General features: G+C 38.2%; 1 protein-coding gene across 5 annotated transcripts in view; it reads left to right on the top strand.

Annotated features, from left to right (window-relative positions):
• The window catches only part of mgat4c (mgat4 family member C), a 129,253-nt gene that overhangs the window by 70,960 nt on the left and 35,998 nt on the right, over window positions 1-22,295 (top strand). For 3 of the 5 annotated variants that reach the window (XM_035426950.1, XM_035426948.1, XM_035426949.1), the window contains one exon: window positions 7,190-7,274. The exons of the other annotated variants lie outside the window; for them this stretch is intronic. In XM_035426950.1, coding sequence (XP_035282841.1) covers window positions 7,265-7,274 — 10 coding nt within the window. In that variant the 5' untranslated portion in view covers window positions 7,190-7,264. The remainder of the gene's footprint in view (window positions 1-7,189; window positions 7,275-22,295) is intronic. 5 annotated transcript variants of the gene reach the window in all.

Here is a 22,295-nt window from a genome sequence, read left to right as displayed (position 1 = left end):
ATTAAGAGTCCACTATAGCTAAATGTTATGCATTTGGAACAATTAATGTTGTATGCGTGAAACAGAATTAGAGTATGGGCCACAAAGATTTGGGAACAGTAGTTAAATATATCTGAATCTAGACATTGTGCTGTAGCACTAGAAAATGAAATTCACTAAGGGTGTTGGAATATATAGGAAAAACTGAATATAAATCAGAGGAGGTTATATTGGTGTTATACAGTGTATCCGTCTCGGTCAGACGAGATGCTTGTTGGGGCGCGCAGCGAAGTCCGTCAATTTCCTTTGTGCATCTGGTCGGGAGGACAAGTGTCTTAACCCTCAGAGCAAAGCTGTTAAGTTTTGGTGAGTTTTTATGCTCACAAAGTCACTGATGCGACAGAATCTCACATGCGTTTACTGGAACCTAGTTGGTGGATTATTTTTGGCACACAAACATTTGATTGGCTTGTGGCATTGGAGCAGTAAAATAAAACATGGATAGGTAAACCATGTATTACTACTTTAAGGTTCAAATCCGTTAAATCTGGCTCCCCATTTCCTTTTAAAAGGGGTATTTCTGCCTTAAGCTGGTTGCTAATGATCGAGCAGAGAGTTTATTGCAGGGTCACAAGAGGAAGGGGACAGGCATTTAATTATGCCTTGGTTGACCAGAAAAGGTTGTGAACATGGTGATGGTGAACTGACTCAGTGGAGGGTCAGTCCTGTGGTCAGGAAGCCAGAGGCCACAAATGTTCCTGTGAATGGTTACATCATTACATGTCATATAAAGGGGCTTTATTCCCACCTACTTAAATCAACATTGGATCACGTCCTAATTAAATAATGTACGAAAGCTTAAAAGGTAATTATAGTATGAAGTCATATAAATGCCCTGAGGCAAGGCCAGGGATGCCTAAACTATGCCCTAAAGATCAAACTTTGGGCACAAAGCCTTTGGTTTTGCCCACATAAAGGGTTATAAATAGAAAAATTAAACATCTTAAGAAGTTATGAGAATATGAAGTTTAGTATTGGCTCATGGGTCAATGCTTAGATTATAGCTTGGCCCACCAAACTGAAAAAAAAAAAAAAAACCTGCACTAAGCCAATCATGCCAAGGTGATTTCAATTCTCACACAGTTCAGTGAGACTGAATTGATGCAGTGAGGCAGAATTGATTCATGAAATACTTAATGCTTTATTTATTTGCTTTAATATTCCATGCCTCATGTGGAAAAGATATTCCTGGGAGAAGACAAACATAGGTTTAATGAAAGAATGAAATGTATGCATCGTTGGTTGGTACTCCATTCTTCAGGGCCATAGCAGTTTCTCAAGAGGACGCCGGCATACAGGATTGCTGCTTTCTCCTGAAATATCAATATGGATTTTTGGGACTCCCAGAGGCAAGGTCTTAAGCTAATTAAATCTTTAATCGCTTTATGATGCCTGAGTGAATGGAGAGCAGTGTAGTGTTATTTAATTACAAAAGAGCTAATTGGGTGGGACCTCTATTATCCTGGTAAAACACAAAGGTTTATGGTTGTCATGTCATTCAGCTTTCTTGCAGTGTGCATTTTATGATGAGGTGGTGCTACATTATTTCACTGTGAATGATAGGTGATAATAATGAACAGGGTCTGCCTTAATGTGCATCAGCAAATCTCTATCAAAGTTCGGCTGCTGTATAGGTTATGAATGTTTCTGAATGTTTCAGAGCAGCAGTTCCTTTTCAGGTGGTTAATGCACTTATCTTAAAGGTATACCAGCACAGCGCGAATGGACCCTGAAACCTTCTAATGATGGACACTGAACTGGTTAAGGTGAAATATAGGTGCAAATATGGAAAAGCAAATACGTACGGCAGTAATAATCTCCCACTGTGAATTATAAGCACAGAAGTGCTGAATGTGTGCTGGTGGCTTACAAAAAGACTTTTCTGTGTTTAACGCTGACTCTGTGTGTGTCCCCCACGTCCCCTGTTTCACTGGGGCTCACTCTGCTGTGTTTGTCACTGACACCGTGGTTTGGCAATCCTCTGTTTTACTCACCGCTGCACTCTACCCCGAAGTGATTTCCCGCAATGAATGCAGTGCTCCTCAATCAGTACTGCAGTGGCCTTTTTCGGGTCACTTCACTGCCAGGGTTATGGATGCCTCAGAGGGGCAATCTCTGTGTCCTAATTTCTGAATGCGGTGGCCTACATTTCTTAGGCCGTGCTCTCTGAAAAGATGCTGCTCTATCTCTCTGCCAAAGGGCTGCAAAGGAATCGCGGTGCCTTTTAATGAAAGACATGAATGTTTTTGCATGTAATGAGACAGATATTTATGTTCTGGTGATAACTTAGTGGTAAAGGAACAAGAAGGTTTCATGTTCGATTCCCAGGTGCTGCCCTTGAATTGGACCCTTGAGCATGTTTATCTAAATTGCTTGAGTAAATATCCAGCTGCAGAAATGGATACCCTGCAAAAATCTAACTAACCCTGGAGAATGGAATATAAATAATGTTCTGCCGGAATATTTTTTAGTCCTCGTGATTCCAGCTCTTCACCCTGCTGGTCATTAGACTTTTACTGTGCAAGTGGTGTGTACTGTATATCCATAGCATGTCCTAGTTTATAGCTTACTGTATACACATATATATGCAGTATATGGATGCTCACATACATTCCATATTTTTTGTACTGTACATACATACATACAGACAGGTGACAAATTAAAGGAAAAATCCAACATAAAGTGTCTAAGTAAGGTGTTGAACCACCACAAACCGCTTCAATGTGCCTTGGCATAGATTCTACAAGCCTCTGGAATCCTACTGGAGGAATGGAACACCATGTTTCTAAAAGATATTCCCTCATTTGGTGATTTCATGATGGTGGTGGAGAGTATTGTCAAACACATCTGTCCAAAATCTCCCATGGGTTTTTAATTGGGTTGTGATCTGGTGACTGCAAAGGCCATAGAATATGAGTCACATTATTTTCATACTCATCAAACCATTCAGTGACCCCTGTGGACAGAGGCATTGTCATCCTGAAAGAGACCACTCCTAGGGTCTCTTCATCAAAGGATAAACTTATGTCAAATTGCTGAAGCTGAGCATAGTTAGGTTTGGCAGTATGTAGATGGGAGATATGGAAATTTCCGAGTATCTATTGAAATACGTGTTCATCAGCCCGATGATGGCAGACATCCTTCTGAACAAAATACTAACCAAGGGCTCAGCACATTGAATGAGGCACTCTGCTGTAGGAGCTGTTGTCCTTTTAAAGAGATCTGAAACTGAGGTCCTGGCTCCATGGGATCATAAAGAAGCATCTTCTGTGAAAAATCTTCAGTGATCAGTTATCTACTGTCTAGTTCTAGGTACCTAGAGGCTCGTTTCAGTCCACCATTGCATCTCACTTATTTTCAATTTCAACAAAATAGGCACACGGATAAACACTTGATTAATTTCCCTTAGATTTTCTGCGTATTTGTTTTATAATTAGTCAAAATGGCAGCGCTGGAGTTTATATGCGTAAGGATGTAGAATTCCAAGAACTTGTCCTTTATCTGTAGATGTTACTCCCTGATTGGTTCTGCTTTTCCTTGCATTCTCAGTCATTTGCATTCCCAATTTGTCTCAGTAAATGAGAATTGAGCTCACATTTTTTATTTAAAATAAATTTAAAAATACAATTTTAAGAAATCTGCTTCATAATGGTACAGACCTATATCTTGTCAAAGTATACAGTATAACTATTATACAACTACAGATTTATTTCTATTATGATTATTTATTTACTTAACTATGTAAATGGTTGGTCGGATAGTATCACCAATGTACCATATTTCATTTCAAAAAAATTAATTGGATGCAAGTTTAAATCTCTTGTGAATCTTGTAGCAAATACCTGAAACACCGCATAGAATATTAATGTCTCTCTGAAGTTGGAGTGCTCTTTGCTAATCATCTCTCATTTTTAAGAAGGATTTTTTTTCCCTAGGGTTAATAAGTACTCTTATTTATGAGCAGGCATCACATATTAGACTAAGGCTGTTCCATCCTGGTCTACAGTATGCACAACTTGCCAGACCCATCTATTTAGACTCAGGAGTTTATTGTGTCTAAAGCAGAATGAGAATTTTTGTCCCACTGATAACTACAAAATTAAGAATGTTATTGAATTCTGTTATTAAATGTGAAAAAAGGGCTGTAATTGAATTGTTTCATTTCAAATTCAATGTGCTGGACTACAGCACCAAAACAACAAAAAATATGTCACTGTCCAAATACTGTACCTACAGACTGCACTGTATACAGTATGTACCATGGCAGGTTACATGTTTTGTCACTTCTTTGATTTAGATGTGACATATTAAGGTCTTTGTTGGAAAACATAACCTCTTGCTTCTTCATGACCGGTAATGTCCATTTCTTCTTTCACAGAAAAATGCAGGCCGAGTGATAACTTGCTGGGCTGGCTATTCGGTATGCAAAACGCTCACAATGGCAGCACATCAGTCACAATCCTCTCAGTCAGCACGTTCTCTTGTAACAGGAGGATTTACATCATGTTCCGACCCTCACGATGAGCCATGATTCATAGGCCTCTTGTGTTTAAGAGCACTTTACCGCTCTACCCAGTCATATTTACTGCTGTGCCCTATGTTAGACCCATTATTTCCCCTTAATCATTCTCCAGCCTTGTCTTTTATTTCAACATCTGCACATAATTGAAGTGTGGCTGTGATAACACAGCTGTCCTGCTCTTAATGCTATAAAATACCCCCAATTATGAAGCAAATAAAGCTGGTGTTTGGAAAAAAACTATGCTACATTCCTTTCCTGAGTGTAGAAGCTAAACTGCACTCAATGAAATTTTGGTTACAGTGACCCTCATACTCCATCATTAGAATTTTCTATTTGTATATACAGCTCAGAAATCCTGTACAGTTTGCTGTGGCATTCTAAGCCACCATTTCACAATACGATAGCTTCAGTGGCAGCTGGTAAAGACTGGTGAAATCTTTACCTTTAAACTGATCATAGTCTAGACTCATAGAGGTATATGGAAGTGAAGGGGATGACGGCTTTGAGTACTTTCTCATCAACTCCATTATACTGGAATTTTAAAACGGAACCAACATCTACATTCTGCATTAATGTAGTCCAATTTCATACTTTATCAGAGCAGAATCATTTAAACGGCCGTGAGCCGGTTAAGCTGTTCACAATTTAAAGATACATACTGGAAATCAAGCCATACAATCAGAATTCTATTTCATTCTCAAATAATAAGGAATTTAATCCTGATTGCATCCCATTGTTAATCCAAACAGTTGCCTGTGAGTTACATGTGGTGGCTTTATGAATCCTGCCTGACTTTCAGGACTAGCAGCAGATTTGCTCCAAATCAGCGGATGCTGAACACCAATCGTGTAGTGCAATCATATCATAAACAGCTAAACTCATATTAGTGTGTTTCTTTGCAAAACCACCGTAGTATGATTTTGCATTGTGCAAAATTTAGACTGTAATCAACTCAGGTTTGCATAGACTTCTGGTGCATTCATGCATGTGATGATGATCTACTGCCATTTCATTATTACCTTGTCCAATGTGTTTGGTGGTTAAATGGCAAGTGGCTCCCAGCAGGCGAAGCCTAATGGGCTTTAACATAAATATGGACACCGTAGGCGTGATGGCAAAGACAGGACAAGGTGGCTAGGACTGAGATGAAAATGTGTGCGGTTGCTGCTGTATCATTTTAAAGCTTTTATTGTAGTCAGCTTCTATATTCCAAAGAAATTGGTTTTATTTCAGTGTCTCTTGTCGTCCCTTTACCTGATGAAATAGAATATTTTATGCTTATTTTTCCATCTCTCCTTATGACCCCCCTTACCTCAACGCCCCCCTCCATAAACCTCCCATGCTCCTCTACCCTTGCTCAGACTCACACTATAAGAACCCCGGGTGACAGCAGACTCAGTGATGAATCTGGTGTAGGTGGGCTCAAAGAATCACTTGTTGTTTTCATCAAAAATCCTTCCATTCTTGTGTTCTCATGAATCGTAATTGAGGACTGCATTAGGTCCTTGTGTGGTCACAGTCTCATCCTCCTCACAGGAGGAGGTCCGCATGGCATCTGTTCACCTTTGGGGAGGTCTGTGCCATGGACCAACACGGAGAAGATTAAATCTGCCAAAAGCCTCCATAACAATCAGCACTCTACACACATCAGGGGAGAGAAAATGCCAGCCACTGTCTTACCCCTAACTGCGAGCGTGCCACTAAGCGTGAAAGGTTTTGACAAGAAAAACGAAGTGCAGTGTTTCCTGTGGCCTGCAGTACGTCTCTGAATAATAAATTGTTGCTCTCCCTCAACCTTTGGATTAGTCATGCCCCCGTGATGATCCAGTCAGGAGAAAGTGTTCCCACACAATCCTTGGCTTTCGGAAAAAAAGGCCACACAAAACTGTCAGCGCGCATCTTACGGAGGATTTTGAAATGTAAATTAAAGGAATGATGTTAATTTCACAGAGGTATCTCTGCCCTTTCTCTGGGCTTCTTTTTGCGAGGAAGCAATACACATCGCTCAGAACATCAGTACCTTTACGTATGAATGTACAAATATGAAGGAATTTGACCTTTTCCCTGTCACCTCAAGGTAACGGTTTTTGCGTTAGTTTATTGTGACTGTTCCATTTGAATGGCTACATGTAAGCATGAGGTGAAGTTATTATGATGATTTATTATCTGTGGTCAAATAAAAAAGTACAAGTGTAATAAGTGTGCTGTAAGAATGTCAAACTAAATCAAAGTTTATTGCCAATGACAGCGCTGAAATGAAACGAATGAAATGTCTTATGACTTTTAATGAGCTTGCGATCATAAAAAGGATGACCATGAAAAGGGATAGTGGAACAATTTCCAGAAAAAATATGGTTTCTCATTCTACTTTTTATTTCATGATTTCTCTTTGATCACTGGAGATTTAACAAAATGAAGAATTTGAAAAATAAATCTTGCTGAAATCCACTTCTCAATGTTAAAAACAAAGGGCTGTAGCTGTTAGAAGGACTGTTCCCAAAACGCCATGTCAGTTTGACCGAGATGTCCTCAAATGGCTTTAGTGGTTGCTTGAATGGCCCAATGGGCCCATGTAGCCACATTCTGTGAATGGAATGTCCTCCTCTGATGTCCATACTCTTTTTCCAGGTGTAACAGTTGGACACATGTTCACTCAGTGCTAACGTACATCATAAACAGACTGCTTGTGAAGACCTGTGAATTATGCAGAAAGGTAATACTGTACTTTGCTTTATATGTTTATAATCACTACATTATGTGTTTCTAATTTTTTTTTAAAGCACTCTGAGTTGCTTTTTTCACCTTGCTAGTGAAATATTTCATATTATTTAATAATATAAATGCCTAAATGCTTTGATTTAGAGGCTTAAAATAAAATGAGATATAGGCCTAGGTTTCTGAAGGCTACTTGTCATCAGGTACAGGTACCATGTATTCAGCACTTTACGGAGTAGATTTCAGTCTTGCAAACATGCTTAATCACATCCTTATCATGATTAACAAAATCAATAATCAGCTCATAATGGATTCAGAAGTATCGCATTTATAAAAGCGAATGAAAAGGTGGAATTGCTGATTTATCTGCTATTAAAACTCCTGCCGTCTGATCCCACTAATTCAAGTGAAGATAGAGGAGATGCACTGCTTGTATTTTCCAATGACTGTTTTAATGATTGGATGCTTAATGGATTGGATTGGATGCTATTAATGATCCACATGATGCCCGGGCCATATGGGCTCACAAGACACACGTAAGCTAAACACGATACACTTCATAATCTGCAAAATAGCCAACAGGAAAGCAATTTTATCAATACTGGTGATGCATTAGCTTGCTCGCTACTATTATATCAGCCATATCACTAAAATGAGAGGAGAATACCATGGACACACCTTGCAATGATTGAGTTATAAAAATCAAAAAGATTTGTGATGTCACAAAACCAGTGCCCACCTCTCAAATCCTGCCGTTCTGACTTTGAGGCCAAGTATTTTCAAATAAAAAATGAAAAAAGAAACAGAAGAACAACATCTGATCAATCATGATTTTGACCACAGGAGGGCTTTAAGCACAAATTTTGATTTAATTCAGGCCATTGTCTCTTTCAGTGTGATATTGTCTGATTTGTCATTCATTTACATGCAGCACATTCCTGCACAGACTCTGACATGGTTTCTATCATGCTTCATAGTTCACAGAAATTTGGGTCAGGCTTATGATCAGACTTATGTTCAAACCCTATGTTTTCATTTTTTGTATTCTGTGTTTATCCCCTGAGCCAAGTGTCACTCTTGATCTTAAAAGAAGTCTTGTGGAAGTTATGTCCCTAGAGGTTTCAGCATGATGCCAACAACAGTCTTTTTGTGTGGCATGGCGTAGGTGAAAGATTTAATTTCCCTTTATATTTTATCTGTTCGGTTTGGGGGCTCTTTTCAGTGTCTCAGAAACAAAAACAAAAGCATTTTATGGCCGGATTGATATCGGAATTGCAAGAGCTTCGAATTGTGTCCAGATGATGAGATGAAGGTTTTTTCATAGGAGGTTTTTAACTTGTTTGATGGAATAGGATGGGATTCTGATTATATCACTACTTTCTGTTCTGTCTTGTAAAACAGAGTTCACTCTCTTTTCAGTTTGTGGTTATTACTGTTTCTTATGTTACATTTTATGAAACTTTTGGCAATTGTAAAACCTTTCTATGCATATAAAACAATTCACAAATATCAGTCTTGCAAAATAATGGCATTAGTTTATGTCTCTTCCAGTCCTTTAAATTCCTTTCAGTTTGAACCACATTTCATTTGAAATGATTATTCCAGCAAAACATATAATTTTATTTCTTCTAGAAATATGCACTATTAATATTAATGGGGCAATTCAGTCAAACATTAAAATAAGATCTGTTTCCAATTACCTTGAGTAGTATCTGTCCATCCAGATAGTTTTGATGATATGTGGGTTTTATAGATATTTGCTGCAGCTCACAACAAACAAACAAACCTCATGGATCCTTTTTTATGTGGTTTTAAAGCATCAAGAATTTACATTTGAAATTCAACAGTAGCATCTCTTTCCAAATATAATCCCACGGTCACTCACGAACATCCACAGTGCTTAATTTCTGCATGTTTCATTAAACTACTTATACTGAAGTATGCCAATCGTGTAGGCTATATCCCGAGAAAAGTCTTGTGCAGGCGGTGATTAAAAGAAGTGCAGAAGCAATAGAAAAACTGTAAGCATTTGGTTTATGAGGGCCTTATGGTATTAGTAACTGTGGATTAGATGCTCATGTATAGTGCATAGAAGACTTTATTCATTTATCCAGTCATTGGAAAATGTGAACAGTGCAGTATCTCTTCTGTTCAAGTAATGTTCCAAGTCTGATATGAATCAAACTAGGAAGTTGAATTTAATTGTTTGTTTGAGGACAATGTTCTACATCACAGATCTCCCAAAATTTGGATCCCAGCTTCTCCACATGCCATACATACACGACACTCTTTTCTACATCATCTAGACTCAGATAATTTGTCAGGGAATGAGGTGGGCTGATAGGCAGAGTACATGTTACAGTCTAACTCTTTGTGTTTAGTGCTCAGCACTCTGGCTTATTGCTTTGATAAATTGACCTGAGCAATGCATTTTCCCTGAACCTCTGTGGAGCCATAAAATTATTGCACGTACTGGATCATGCTTTTATCACCTCTGGAATATGTAAATGCCTGGGCTGAGGCCAGAGTTCACACACACACTTGGGCAATTATTGTTGGAGGTCAGGTTTTACAAATATAACCTCAATATTTTATGATAATCATGCGGGTCAGTTTTACAGGCATTCAAAGGGCGTATTCGTACTCTGTTCTCATTTTGCCAGAATGTGTAAAAGTCTCCCATATTTGCACTCAAAATGCCCGTCTTTGCACGACAACAGCCAAACCTGCAAAATGACAGAGGAAAAGTGCTTTTATCTGGGTAGGAATTTTGAATGTGTGCACCATACTGACCAATATCTCTGATATTTATCATGTTTATGATCAATATTTCAATTCTCTCCATCATTTTTTCAGTATTATATGAGAGCTGGCTAATAGGACTCTTCAAAGCCTGAGTAAACTACACCAAAGGGACACTTCAGTTCCATCAGTGAAATTCACAGGGCCCTTAGCAGGGAGATAGACAGACTCAGGAAACTTTTCAGTTGCTACTGATAATTCTATGTGGTCTTATGTAGTACTCATTTGGCATCATCAAAAATGCAAGTAAAACAGAAACAAAACAGAGGGAATAAAATAGAGAATAATTTGAATACAATATTCTGTAAAAAAAAAAAAAAAAAAATGACAATTAAAATTTTTTTTCAAGAGCTGCAACAATGGCATTTTAATGATGGAAATGTTGAAAAATACTCATTATGATGCAAAACCTCATTGTGAAAGAACTGTAGTATCTACAGCGTGTGACAGGGAAACAAGCATCGCATCTTCAGTTTTCTTTTTGCAAATTTCAGGAGCAACAGTGCAAAGGGTGCTGAAGAATTCAAAGAAGGCTTACTGTTGCTGTACAACAATACCTAATAAATGATGAGTAATGATATTGAACATGATTTATTTCCACTTGATTAATTAATATTTGCACACAATTTCCAAACCTAACCAAATATGTGATTCCGTATGTGTGTGTGATGTAATGAAAGGGGAAAATGGAAAAAAAGTTTTGTGCCTTATATTCCCAAAACAACATTTTGGATACAGAACTTACAGTGCCAGTTACAGTATGTGCTAAATTATAGATATTCAGCTATAGATTTCTCTTCCTGCTTTTTGTCATACCTCTATTTCTGCGATATTTCTCATCGATAATAGAACAGATATTCTGATTGACATGTTGTGCTTAATATAGAGAATTTTAATGCATATTAGAATTTCTTACTAGACAAAGAAGTAAACAGGGTGGAAGGAACTGCTGAATTGTCTCCTACTGGATCTAGGAATGCTTTTTATCTTCATACATGTCTATGAGAGAGGGAAATCAACTCTTGGCTACACATCTAAACCGGTTTTGAGGAAATTAGAACATGCTTAGTTGAGCAATGGTTGAGACAGCTGTTAAATCCATTGAGCTGAATTTCCAGTATATATAATAACTGGAATTATACATCTGTGCATTTTGGTGCATTTCTCACATAAAATATGCAATTTAAGAAAAGTTAAACAGCATAAATACAAAACAATATCTTGTTTGTTACCACTAATGAGTAGATGATGTAGAATTAACTATCCATTATATACAGTTTCTCTGTCATTTACCAGGGACATCAGACTAAAATGTAAAAGCCAAGAATTAGTATTCATTGCAATATTAAAAATGATCACAAATGTAACCATCAATGTCAGAAATTGGGAGTTGCACAAGTTGCAGGTGGAATAAAACCTAGATGGAATGAGGCATGAAAAATGAACACAAACAGATGTTAATTTCAGGGGACAGCAGGAAGCGGAGATTGTTTTGGATTGTGAGTCAGAAAGCTGGAGAGCTGGGTTTAAAATGCCGAGCCCGTGCTGGGAAACTTGTCTCCTGACAGCCCTCACACTGTCTTGCAAAACAGTTTGGAATACAGATTTACTTTATTTACCAAAAATATATTTTGGAGCATTTTTTAAAGTTTTGGATTCATGTTTTTCTAGGTGCATGGTCTTTTTATCAGGAGATAAATAAAAACCACAAATGATATAACACTTTGATATTATATAACATCACATTACAATCTTATCTTGGCAGACAGTGCTGAAGAACTTCAGGCCATTTATAATCAATAAGTGTGATGTTACCCTAAAAAACTGTAACCTTTATGCAGATCTTTACACATAAAAAAAGAAAAAAGAAATTATATTTAAAGGGGGTGGAATCTGAAGAGATGAGTCTTCAGTCTATATCCCAAGATGGGCAGGGTTTCTGTTGTCTGGACTGCAGTGTGAAGCTGGTTCTACTGGTGACTTATTAATGATGTTTTCACAAGCTACTCTCATTAATAAAGGAAGACCACTTCAGACACAGACTTCCCTGGGTAACCAGATGGCCGGTGACTCCCTCCAATATTCTAGTAATGTACAGTTACTGTATCTGCCAATTGATACAGGTGCTAGTTTACTATGCTATTTATGCACACAGTTCCCTCCACCTGATTTTTAGCTTCATCTGACAGGGTAGAGGCTGCTGCTTCATCCCTTGCCCTCGCCACCCTGCCAATCAAGCAAAATGATGCATTTCTTCTTGAAAAGCTGAACCTTTTGGGTGCAGCTGAAACCCATATGAAACGTTACACTGCAATTTAAACACTCAATTAATGCTTTTTTGCTCATTCATGAATTGTCCATAAGTTGTAAAACTATTTTATTTAATAGCTGAAATTTCAAATATTAAAAACTAAGAATACAAACTGCAATAAAATACATTTAATATTCTAATCCTTTTGGTGAATATGACTTTGAGCCATCTGTGTGTAATCAATTTGCATTACAAAAAACACCATATGCTGTAATTATGTCATCTTTTTGAAACCATGTTCTCCCTGTCAAGATGGAGACCAAAGGAATGTTTCAAGCAGATGCAGTTGACCTCTTAGACACACGGCCCACATCAAATATTTTCTGATGCGAAATTCCAGGAAACAGAACCTACTGATAAATATGCTGATGGCACTCATGAAATCACTTTATGAACTGTGCAAAAAAAACATTGTTTAATGAAACCCAATCTATTTGTTTGCCATTTAAATTACTGAATTATTTGGAAATACAGACTCAGGTAAAAAAAAAAAAATTGAAGAATGCGTTGTTTTTATTTTTTGCTCACAAGTTGCCAATGTCATCAAGGCCTTCCCCTGTTTCCATTTTAGATCAAGACTTACATCAATCATGTCACTTATTTAATCAATTGAAAAAGGGAAATGGAACTAAAGTGGCCAAATCAAACGTTAGTCCATTTACTACAAGAATAGTAACAAAAGTTATCAATTTACAGTCCTTTTACCTGATAATACAAAGCCTCTGTCCGTTCAAAAACCGCATTATGGAGAAGATGTGTTTAGCTGGTTGTAAATGACCGCACTGGTAGTTATTAAGGGTGTACTTACACAGTTTCCTTTTTGACAGCCACAGCGTCTCACAGCCCCTGCAGAACGCGGTGCGCTCTGGAGATCATCGTAATAAACAGATGATCTCCTGTAGAAATGTGAGCTGCTTCGGCGCTTATAGCGGCCAAGCCCCGTAAGAATCTGTCATTCTTCCCTCGTCAGCAGCTGTACAGCAGGATTTACAGGAAGAAAGCGGCCTAATGCTTCCTTTTCCAGCATGCCAGCACGCAGACGGCGAAGAGTAGGGTGGACTAAAGCCCAGATTTCATTCAGACACGGTTCGTGTTTGTCCTGGGCTGTCCAGTGGCAAATTTAAGCAAATGTGTTTCATGGCAGTGTAAATCACAATTTAATCATGGAAAAAGGAGTCAGCGTTTTAAAGGGTTCTGTTCCTTTTGAATGCATACTTGCGAATGTTAAAAAACACATTCAGGATAATTACCAATAAAGTTACTCTCTCTGCCTCCCCCATCTGTTGCTCCCACATCAGCATATGCAACTGCATTGCTTCTGTGCAAGTGTTGAAGTGTTGAAGTGAGAGAATGTACCAGCCAACTATCACCATGTTTAGAGTGAAGCCAAGGACATTGGATTCATATTTCAAACAACTAATCACCATTTTCTTCTGTCCAAGTATGATGTATAATCAGTTGGCTGGCTGCCTGATACTTTGATCACAATAGAACCCAGTTCCTTAATTCAATCATGATGAGGTCAGGCTAAAAACTTACCTTAAATTGGAAAAGTCTTGGGACTTGAGATGGATAGTGATTCAATATAGATTATCCTTATCCACACAGAAGAACAATGTTCTATATGTTTAAAACGTGTTTTTGATTTTTCTTGTTTGTGCTTAATCAACCACATGTCATGTCATTGAACCCGAGGCAGTAAAAATGTTACCTTTCCTCACCTCAGCTAGTACTAGCAGCACAGCGGTTAGCTGGAAGACTTTACTCCTCTGACAGTCCAACCCCCCCCCCCCCCCCCCCCCCCCCCTCGTCCAGATGCTCAGCTTTGTAGGATAGCCTGATCTTGAAAGTGTCTGGGTATTTTTTCCATTTAGTTACAACAGTCTTAAGAGTACTTCTAGGAAGGTTCAAAGTCTTGCCAATGATTTTACAAACTTCACCAGCAGCTTTCCTGCTAACAACTTTATCTCACAGTTCCACAGGCAGTTGACAGTGTATCTGATATGATGTGTAAGTTGTAGGACCTCACAAAACTGGTGATGCATATTCTGTAATAATGAAAATCAACATATGTGGACTTAATTGATATAGTTAGTGTAATCTATCTGGAATATATTATACATGACCTAGGAATATATACAAGAATATGTGTTTTATCCATTTACTGTGTGCAACCAAAAACTGTTCGCCCAGTTTGGTGACCATATTTCAAAATAAGCCCTGAAAACTGAGATGGTTTGGATAGTCAAATGTGTTTTAAGGGGGAGCACAGGTTGAGTTGTGCTGGGGTCCCAAGATTAAACATACCACTGAACAATACAATATACAGTTGAGTAAATTTAAATGTACTGATAGAACTAGCTAAAATGTCTTTCCTCCCCCTGTCTCCTCAAAGATATTGAACTTCAGAGTCGGTTATTCCCACCTCTCCAGAACAAAAGTGTCTCTTTATTTGTCTCACTTGAAAGTGTCTGTTTCTGCCTTGAGGCAAACAGACAAGCCTGGATTTAATCAACATTTGTATTGAACTTTGGCTCACAAATAAAGTGTAGATGCAACTTTTTGGGTAATTTTTTGACAGTTGAGTTTATAAAACTTCTTTTATTGGGGAAAACCTGGATGTTGCTATGAAACTGAGAGTTAAAGACAAATTTAGATTGAATCTGAGCCACAGTGTATGTAAAACTGAATCATGACTGTGCAGCCCCTCTTCTCTAATGCCAAGTCAGAACAGTGAGATATTTTGCATGTTCTTGTGCCTGCGTGGGTTTCCTCCACTCCAGTTTCCCACAGTCCAAAGGCATGCAGGTAGGCTCTTAGGAGACTCTAAATTGCCCTTTGGTATGAGTGTGTGTATGGTGTGTGTGCCCTGCAGTAGATTGACGACCTGTCCAGAGTGTATTCCAGCCTATAGGATTAGGTTGTCTGCAGGGTTTTTATTATTGTTTTCGTATGCATGTGAGTATGTGAAAGAGAAGAAAAGCCATTCTCATCACTGCATCAATGCAGATCAGCATATAAAGTTAATCCGGACCAAAGACTTGTGGTTCAGTGGTGGATTCACAGAAGCAAATCAAAGGGAGGGGTTAGCCCAATCTTCCACAGTGCCCACTAAAACAACCACTAAATCTATGCTCCGCATTCATACCAAATCACACCGCAGCATGGAGCTGTCAGTTAAGGACCTCTGTGACCTTGTTCTGTCCTGCAGTCAGAATCCTCCCGGCCTGCATCTGTTAGAGTTCCCCAATCAGCAAGGATAAAAAGCAGTCTTGCATGTCGTCACTCCCTAAGCCGACAAGCTTAGCACAATGCCGTCCACAAGGCAAGTAAAGAAAACTGGCAGATTAACGGAGATCAGCTATCTTCACCGAATGGCGAATCAAAGAGGTGTTGTCAGGAATTGGAATCCGCTGGAGCTTTCCATCGCAGACCCAACTCAGAGATGTGTGTGCCAGCGCACTGTCTATATGGTGGCGTTGAACCAGCCAAACTGGAAGTGATGCACTTAAATAAGGACATTTGTGCTTTGGAGAGGATCGAATACCAGTCTCTAGGCTTAGTGGGACAGGAAGGAAATTTTAGTTTTGACTTGCCTTGGCTTTTTTGTGGTCTGCTTTCAAACCTGGCTGTATGGGCTTAGAATTAATTGTAATCAACAGTGTCAAAATGAACTGTAATCCAGATTTTACGCTGTGATTCGGTTATTTATTTTAGTAATTGTATGAAAAAAAATTTGAAATATGTACTCTGATAGGTATAATCATGTTTTTTCATCATTAACTCAGTCCTCAAATGTGCAGTTACAATGCTAAAATAGTATAGTATAATAGTAATAGTATAATTTAAACAGTGCACAAACATATGGATATGATGCTCAAATTTAGACTGGAAATCCATTATATGTGCACAGGACATGTAAAATGTTGTGGGCTGTTTGGCCTACTTTCTCAGAGAAAGTAACTGCTGAGCTACATACAGATCTCTTGTTGGAAGAAGTTGCTAGATGATGCCATACATTAAATTAGCATATTTCAATGGTGATATCACATCCGTTTGCCTATACATTCATTGCTCGTTATATTAGCATTGTTTTATTTGTTTTTTTTTTTCATTTATTTGTATTTTTTATTTTTGGAGAAATCCAAAAAAGTACATAGAAGCAGTTTGTACCACTGAGTGTGTGCACATGCAAGCTAGCTGCTAATGATATTGTTGACACAACTGAGATTTTCTATGCATTTGGTGATTGAAAGCATTGGTTTCAGATATACTGTATAGTTTAGGCTTCTTGGAAAGTGAAGATATGTGTAGCATGATGATAAGGGTTAAAAGGAATATTTCTGATTCAGCCAGTGTGTATTCTAAACAGTAATTCAGAGACATTTTACAGCCTACAGTATGTCTTTGGAAAATCCAGCTTTGATCCTAGCTTCAAAGGTTCACAATTAAATCTCTAACAGATTTCAGAGTTCAGTCTAATTAGAAAAAAATTGGGCGCATGGTAATTTCAGCTTCCAAACTGGACCAAATTCTAATATTAGACATTTTTCGCAATGGCCTAAGAAACCAGATCGAATGGTGTCCACTCAGATCATCTCCTATATCATGATTTATAATAGCCCCACTTTTATTGAACGGAGCAACGCTTCTCATTTTACTTGGGCAAATTTAGAACAGTATTTTTTTTTACAATAAGCAAAATAGCTACCATTAGCAGTTTGCGTAACCTCATCTTCACTATTATAAGTAATGTTTACAATATAGTTGGATAAATTGAATTTGCGGATAGATACCTGGTTAAATATTACAGTGAGATTAATGTAAAGAACACAGTCCTGACATGATTAATATTTACTGTATCAACATGATTAATATAAGACTCTTTTGTAAATAAAGGCTCATTGCTCACCAGAAGTACAGAAAAGGGACCCACACTCACAGGTTCATTAGTCAACTATGACTAGGAGTCCACAATATTGGAAAACCGTCGGACATTAGCTTAGCTTGACAATGCATTAGTTCCTTCCAATAAGGCACCAACCACCCTCAGACTACCAGTTGTGATAAGTGAATGGAATGTTATTTCTCTGATCTCTAGTTCTCTTCTGCAGTGCTTTCTGATCAGCCTTCTGTCCACAGATGTGTATTGTCTTCAGCTGCAGTGCTCCATGCATGGGTATGGATGGCACGGGGAGAGGCACCAATTACGAACAGAAAAAGAAACATGAAACCATTTACTTTTTCTGTCTGTGCTGCTGGAGCTGATTTCCTGCTGCGAATTTCAGATGATCAAAGAAAGCTGAGAGACATTTCAGACCACCATTTTGACAGTTGTGGTCACAGTGTGAGAGAGCTTTGGACCCAAGTGTGTTCTTCAGGTCACATGGACACTGTTGCCTCACACTATTCTGTTGCTCATTGGGCCACCAAATCCAGGTTTTTTTCTTTTATATTTTCTGTGTACACATGTACAACATGGAAAACTGATTTCAAAATGCTTTGGGCCTTTGGTGGCCCACTTGTTCCATTGTATTCTTGGAGGCTATTGTAGGAGTATTTATTGGCTGCCACAATTACTCAGAGCTGTTTCAATATGCTATAAAATGGTTCATCATATGTGTTGATTTTGCTACACAAATATGATAGGTGAAATTTAGTGCCTTGGCTTATTTCATTGTATTTCTTGCCAATGGCTGATTTTAACTAAGCATATTAAAATGTTTTCCCTGATTCTGCAAGGTGCTTATTCCAGTGAGTTGGGAATCAGGGTACATTTGTTGTAAAAAAAGATAAAACACACTAGCTTTGTAAACACAATTAAATATTACAGACTGCCAGGTTTCATTATTCTCAGGGACATTGACACAGACAAATACGGTTCCATTTGAAGATAAATATGGAAGATGAAGTCAATACTTCTTTGTTGCCTTTCAGGGCATACATTTCATGATCAGCACTACTGCTGTTATGATGTTTTGTTTTTTTTAAATTCTTGATAGACCCTGTTCTTAACCTTTAGAGATTACAGTGACATTAAAACCACACACAAAGTCTGCCAGGACTTGACTGCAGGTTTCCTAATCTAATGCAAATGTCCCTTCTCACCTCTATCTTGAAAAGTAATTACGGAAAGCGCTGTGTGATTTCTCTGGGTGCTTGAGTGAGGCCCTCATCTAATAAAGGTCGAGGGAATGAGTATATCTCCATGGATATGGCAGAGCCCATTTACTGTTGTGCTGGAGTGGAACATGTGAGGGAGGAAGCCCAGACCCCCCCTCAATTTCTCTGGGACCCATAACTCCTGCATTTTTCCTGCGTGAAACTTTGAAGGACTTTCAATGGAGAGCAGGCCTGCCAACTGCACAGCCGGAGAATGTGCGATGACACAATGCCTGTGTTATTTTACGAGGTTTACTTCCTCAGTCTGTTTGCCCGCCTCGCATGCACTTCCACAACACCTACTTCTGAGGCTTAACATATTTTAGGTGGAATCATTTTTCCTTTGATTGCAGGCAGAGGCGGGACTTATCAGTCGCTCAGTCATGTAATAGAAAACCGATTACACATGTTGGGAGGATTAATGAACCAGTTCAAGGGAAACCCAATTTGTCCTTGGCATTGGTATGGATGAAAGCCTTCTTTGGGCCTGATTTTTTTATTTTTCTCATAGTTCTTCCCTGCATCCCCCCATTCTCCCAGATTTGACACTCTTATTGATCATTGATCATATTTTGCCATAGCTCTTAGCCCTTGCATATGTGCAGTGCCCAATAAGGTTGCAAAAACCCATTTTTGCTTGATTTGTTCGACATTACCTGATGAAGCTGATGTTTCTCACAGCTATTGGTCTTGTGCCATAGATGTAAGCATAAAAACATTTCATCACCCTGAGTCCACTTCCAAGTCCTATGTCCTGCAAGCATCATTCCTCAACAGCCCCAACAACAGCCAGTACCGTACCCTCTATAGATGCGTAATTTGATGTAAACAATATATTTTTAGTACTCACCCCTTATACTAGTATTTTTTACACCATTCTAGCATTGTGTCTGATTGTGCCGAACCTCAAAGCGATCAGACATTCAGCATTACAGCCTTGTTCTCCTGTTGTCTCAAGTTTATTTTCAGCAAGGAGGGATGAGGTGATGTGTCATTAGAGCTGTCAGCAATTCTTATTCTTCATTGATCTCAGCACCCCCTGGCCATTTGGCAAAGAGCTCACTTCCATCCTTTCATGATTGTCTTCTCAAACAGATCCATACCCCCTCACTGTATGATGTTCTGAGGCATATTAACGGCTGACTGCGTGTAATCACACTTTTTTTGCCAAAGCTGAAAAGAGAGCAGGGTAGATATCTCTCACCTTTGAGTTCTGTGGCCAGATAATTGGCTGATGGTGATCAGCGACCTCATCAGCATAAGCCTGTCAGCTGCCAAATGGGCAATGTAAACCAGACTGACACCATGTGGATCATCCTGAATATCCTTGTAAAACTGTATGTTGCACTTAGTTCTGCGAGTTATTCTCCCATAATGAAAATGTTAATTATTGCTCATTAGAGTATAATCTGTAACAAATGCAACACCACATGCATGTAATTATTATCATATTATATCATAATCACCATGTATTACCTTTTGGAAGGCCATGAAGAGTTGCCTTCATTAAATCTCCATGATGTCGTGTACTTTCTTTGTTAAAAGCAGAGTGTGCTGAATATTATCTGCTGGGGTATGAGAAATTTGTGGGGTTCATTCAGGGAAGCTGAAAGTGTCTCCGTAGTCTTTCTTTTCCCCTTTCTCATTTATTTTGTTTCCTCTCATTCCCCTCTCCAGATCTCTGCCTTGTGTGAGCAGCATGGCTAACAGAAATGTGCACATGTCCTAGATAGTGTTCCATTCCACTGGAGTTGCTCATACTAGGGCTGAAGTAAAACAGACAGACAGAATTATTACTGAGGCCAGGTAAGGTGGTTATAATGTCTTATCCACTATTGCTGCTTTACTACCCATGCACAAAATGGCCACCCAAAAACATGACTGATGCCATAAACATGAACATGGTACTCAGCCTGGTTTAATTCTAAGAAGTAGTTTGAATTACAAGCACAGTGCAACACATAATGTAGTGTAGCCATTGCTTCATAGTAATGAAAATGTATATGTAGCCTAAAATGAAGAATGAGTGAATATGAAGATATCATGTTGTGCAGTTCTCCATCAAAATTGAGTTTTTATTTAAAAAGGAGAGATTATTCCTGAGAAAATAATTACCAAACTGGTAAGCTTCAGTCACGTGGTGAAATTAATGTAATGAGGTAAAAGGCATAAGGTACCATTAGACACTGTATATTCCATATTGTTTTCAATTCAATTATTGTGAGAAATTAATTCATTAATGAAGAACTGACACGGCCGCCATAGAGGAATATAAAAACCTCTTGAGAAATAATGAAGCAGGAATCTTAATAACCATGAATTTGCCAATTAAGTGATTCATAGTTAAATTATGTGCATTTTAATTGTGGGTTTCACTAGTTTGAAGGATAATAATAATACAACTTAAATCAAATCATCACATGAAAGAGCCCGCTTTAGAAATCATGATGAAAGTGCTTTGATGCTTCTGAATTCCATGCATTCTCGGGGAAATAATGTACAATATGGCAATGACATACACTTGACCTAAACTGATCCTGCATCCACACTCAAATATATAGATAGAACCTGACTCTTTGTGTGTGTATGTGTGTGTGTGTGTGTTTGTCCATCCATTTGCCCTTCCGTCTGTCCTTCTGTGTAGCAAATGGAATAAAGGTCATTGTGTATTTTATATCTAAAAAATACAATCAAACATTTTTCAACTATTAAGGATCTACATAGCATGAAAAGAAAGTGAAATCCTTGCCTGCACAGATACCTATGATAATTCATATAGGATTCTATACCAATGTCAGGCTTACTAGTCTCTCTCTTTCTCTCAGAAACAGTTTCACAAACCAAAAGTTTCTTGATTTCCAACGCACACACACACACACAAATCCCATTTCCATTGTAGATATGATGGAATCAAAAAGGAGATGGCATTTTTAACATAAACATCAGCTGAAATCGAGGTCGAAAGAAATGGCTGTGCTGCACATGAGATATTTTCTTTTTATGCATGCAGGTTAACCCAGTTTATGGAAGAAACTTTTTTTTTTCTGCACTCCAGTCAGACAGCCATTCTTCCAGGATGGGCTTGTTCTGTCCCCTGAGATATAAAGGGGTGTGAGCCTCTCATACAGAAACACAATTATCATTTCAAAAAGAACTGTCACAGTAATGCTGACATTATAATAAGCTGTCGGAAGACCCTGTGGGGGGCATTGAATGCCAGCTCAAGTCATTGCAAAACGAGCTAAAATACACAATAAAATGAAAAATCTTTGGTCTGGCTGTGCAAAATTTTGAGCAACTAGGCCAAATGTTGAATCCTTGGAAGTTTCTCAGGTTGCCTAATTTAACAGGCCATAAATGTGGTGAAAATGTCTTATGGTCAGAGTGAGTTGTAGTCTTTCAAGAATCCACAAAATGATTGCAAGATGCTAAAAGTACCGTTGTGCATCACACCTCTCTATGCTCCAGTCTAATTTAATCTTAAATTTATTCATCCCTAGTGTCATCAATGTATTCTCTGTAAGAATAACCTCTAACTTTTAACTTCACATGCTCTCACACACTTTTTTTGTCCAAAAAGACAAAACAATTGTTAATATTATTTTCATTTTTTTAAAGAAACTAAATACATTTGTAATAGTGTTGATACTAAGTGTTGATTTTATTTATATTCTAAAGAATAGCCCATAGTTTAGCATAGATAGTTACCTATATAGTATGTTTGTACATACTGTATGCACGTGT

This window comes from Anguilla anguilla, chromosome 7 (assembly GCF_013347855.1).
Source record: "Anguilla anguilla isolate fAngAng1 chromosome 7, fAngAng1.pri, whole genome shotgun sequence".
Classification (NCBI taxonomy): Eukaryota; Metazoa; Chordata; class Actinopteri; order Anguilliformes; family Anguillidae; genus Anguilla; species Anguilla anguilla.
The sequence above is the reverse complement of the archived record's forward strand: the minus strand, read 5'-3'. Positions and strand labels throughout refer to the sequence as shown.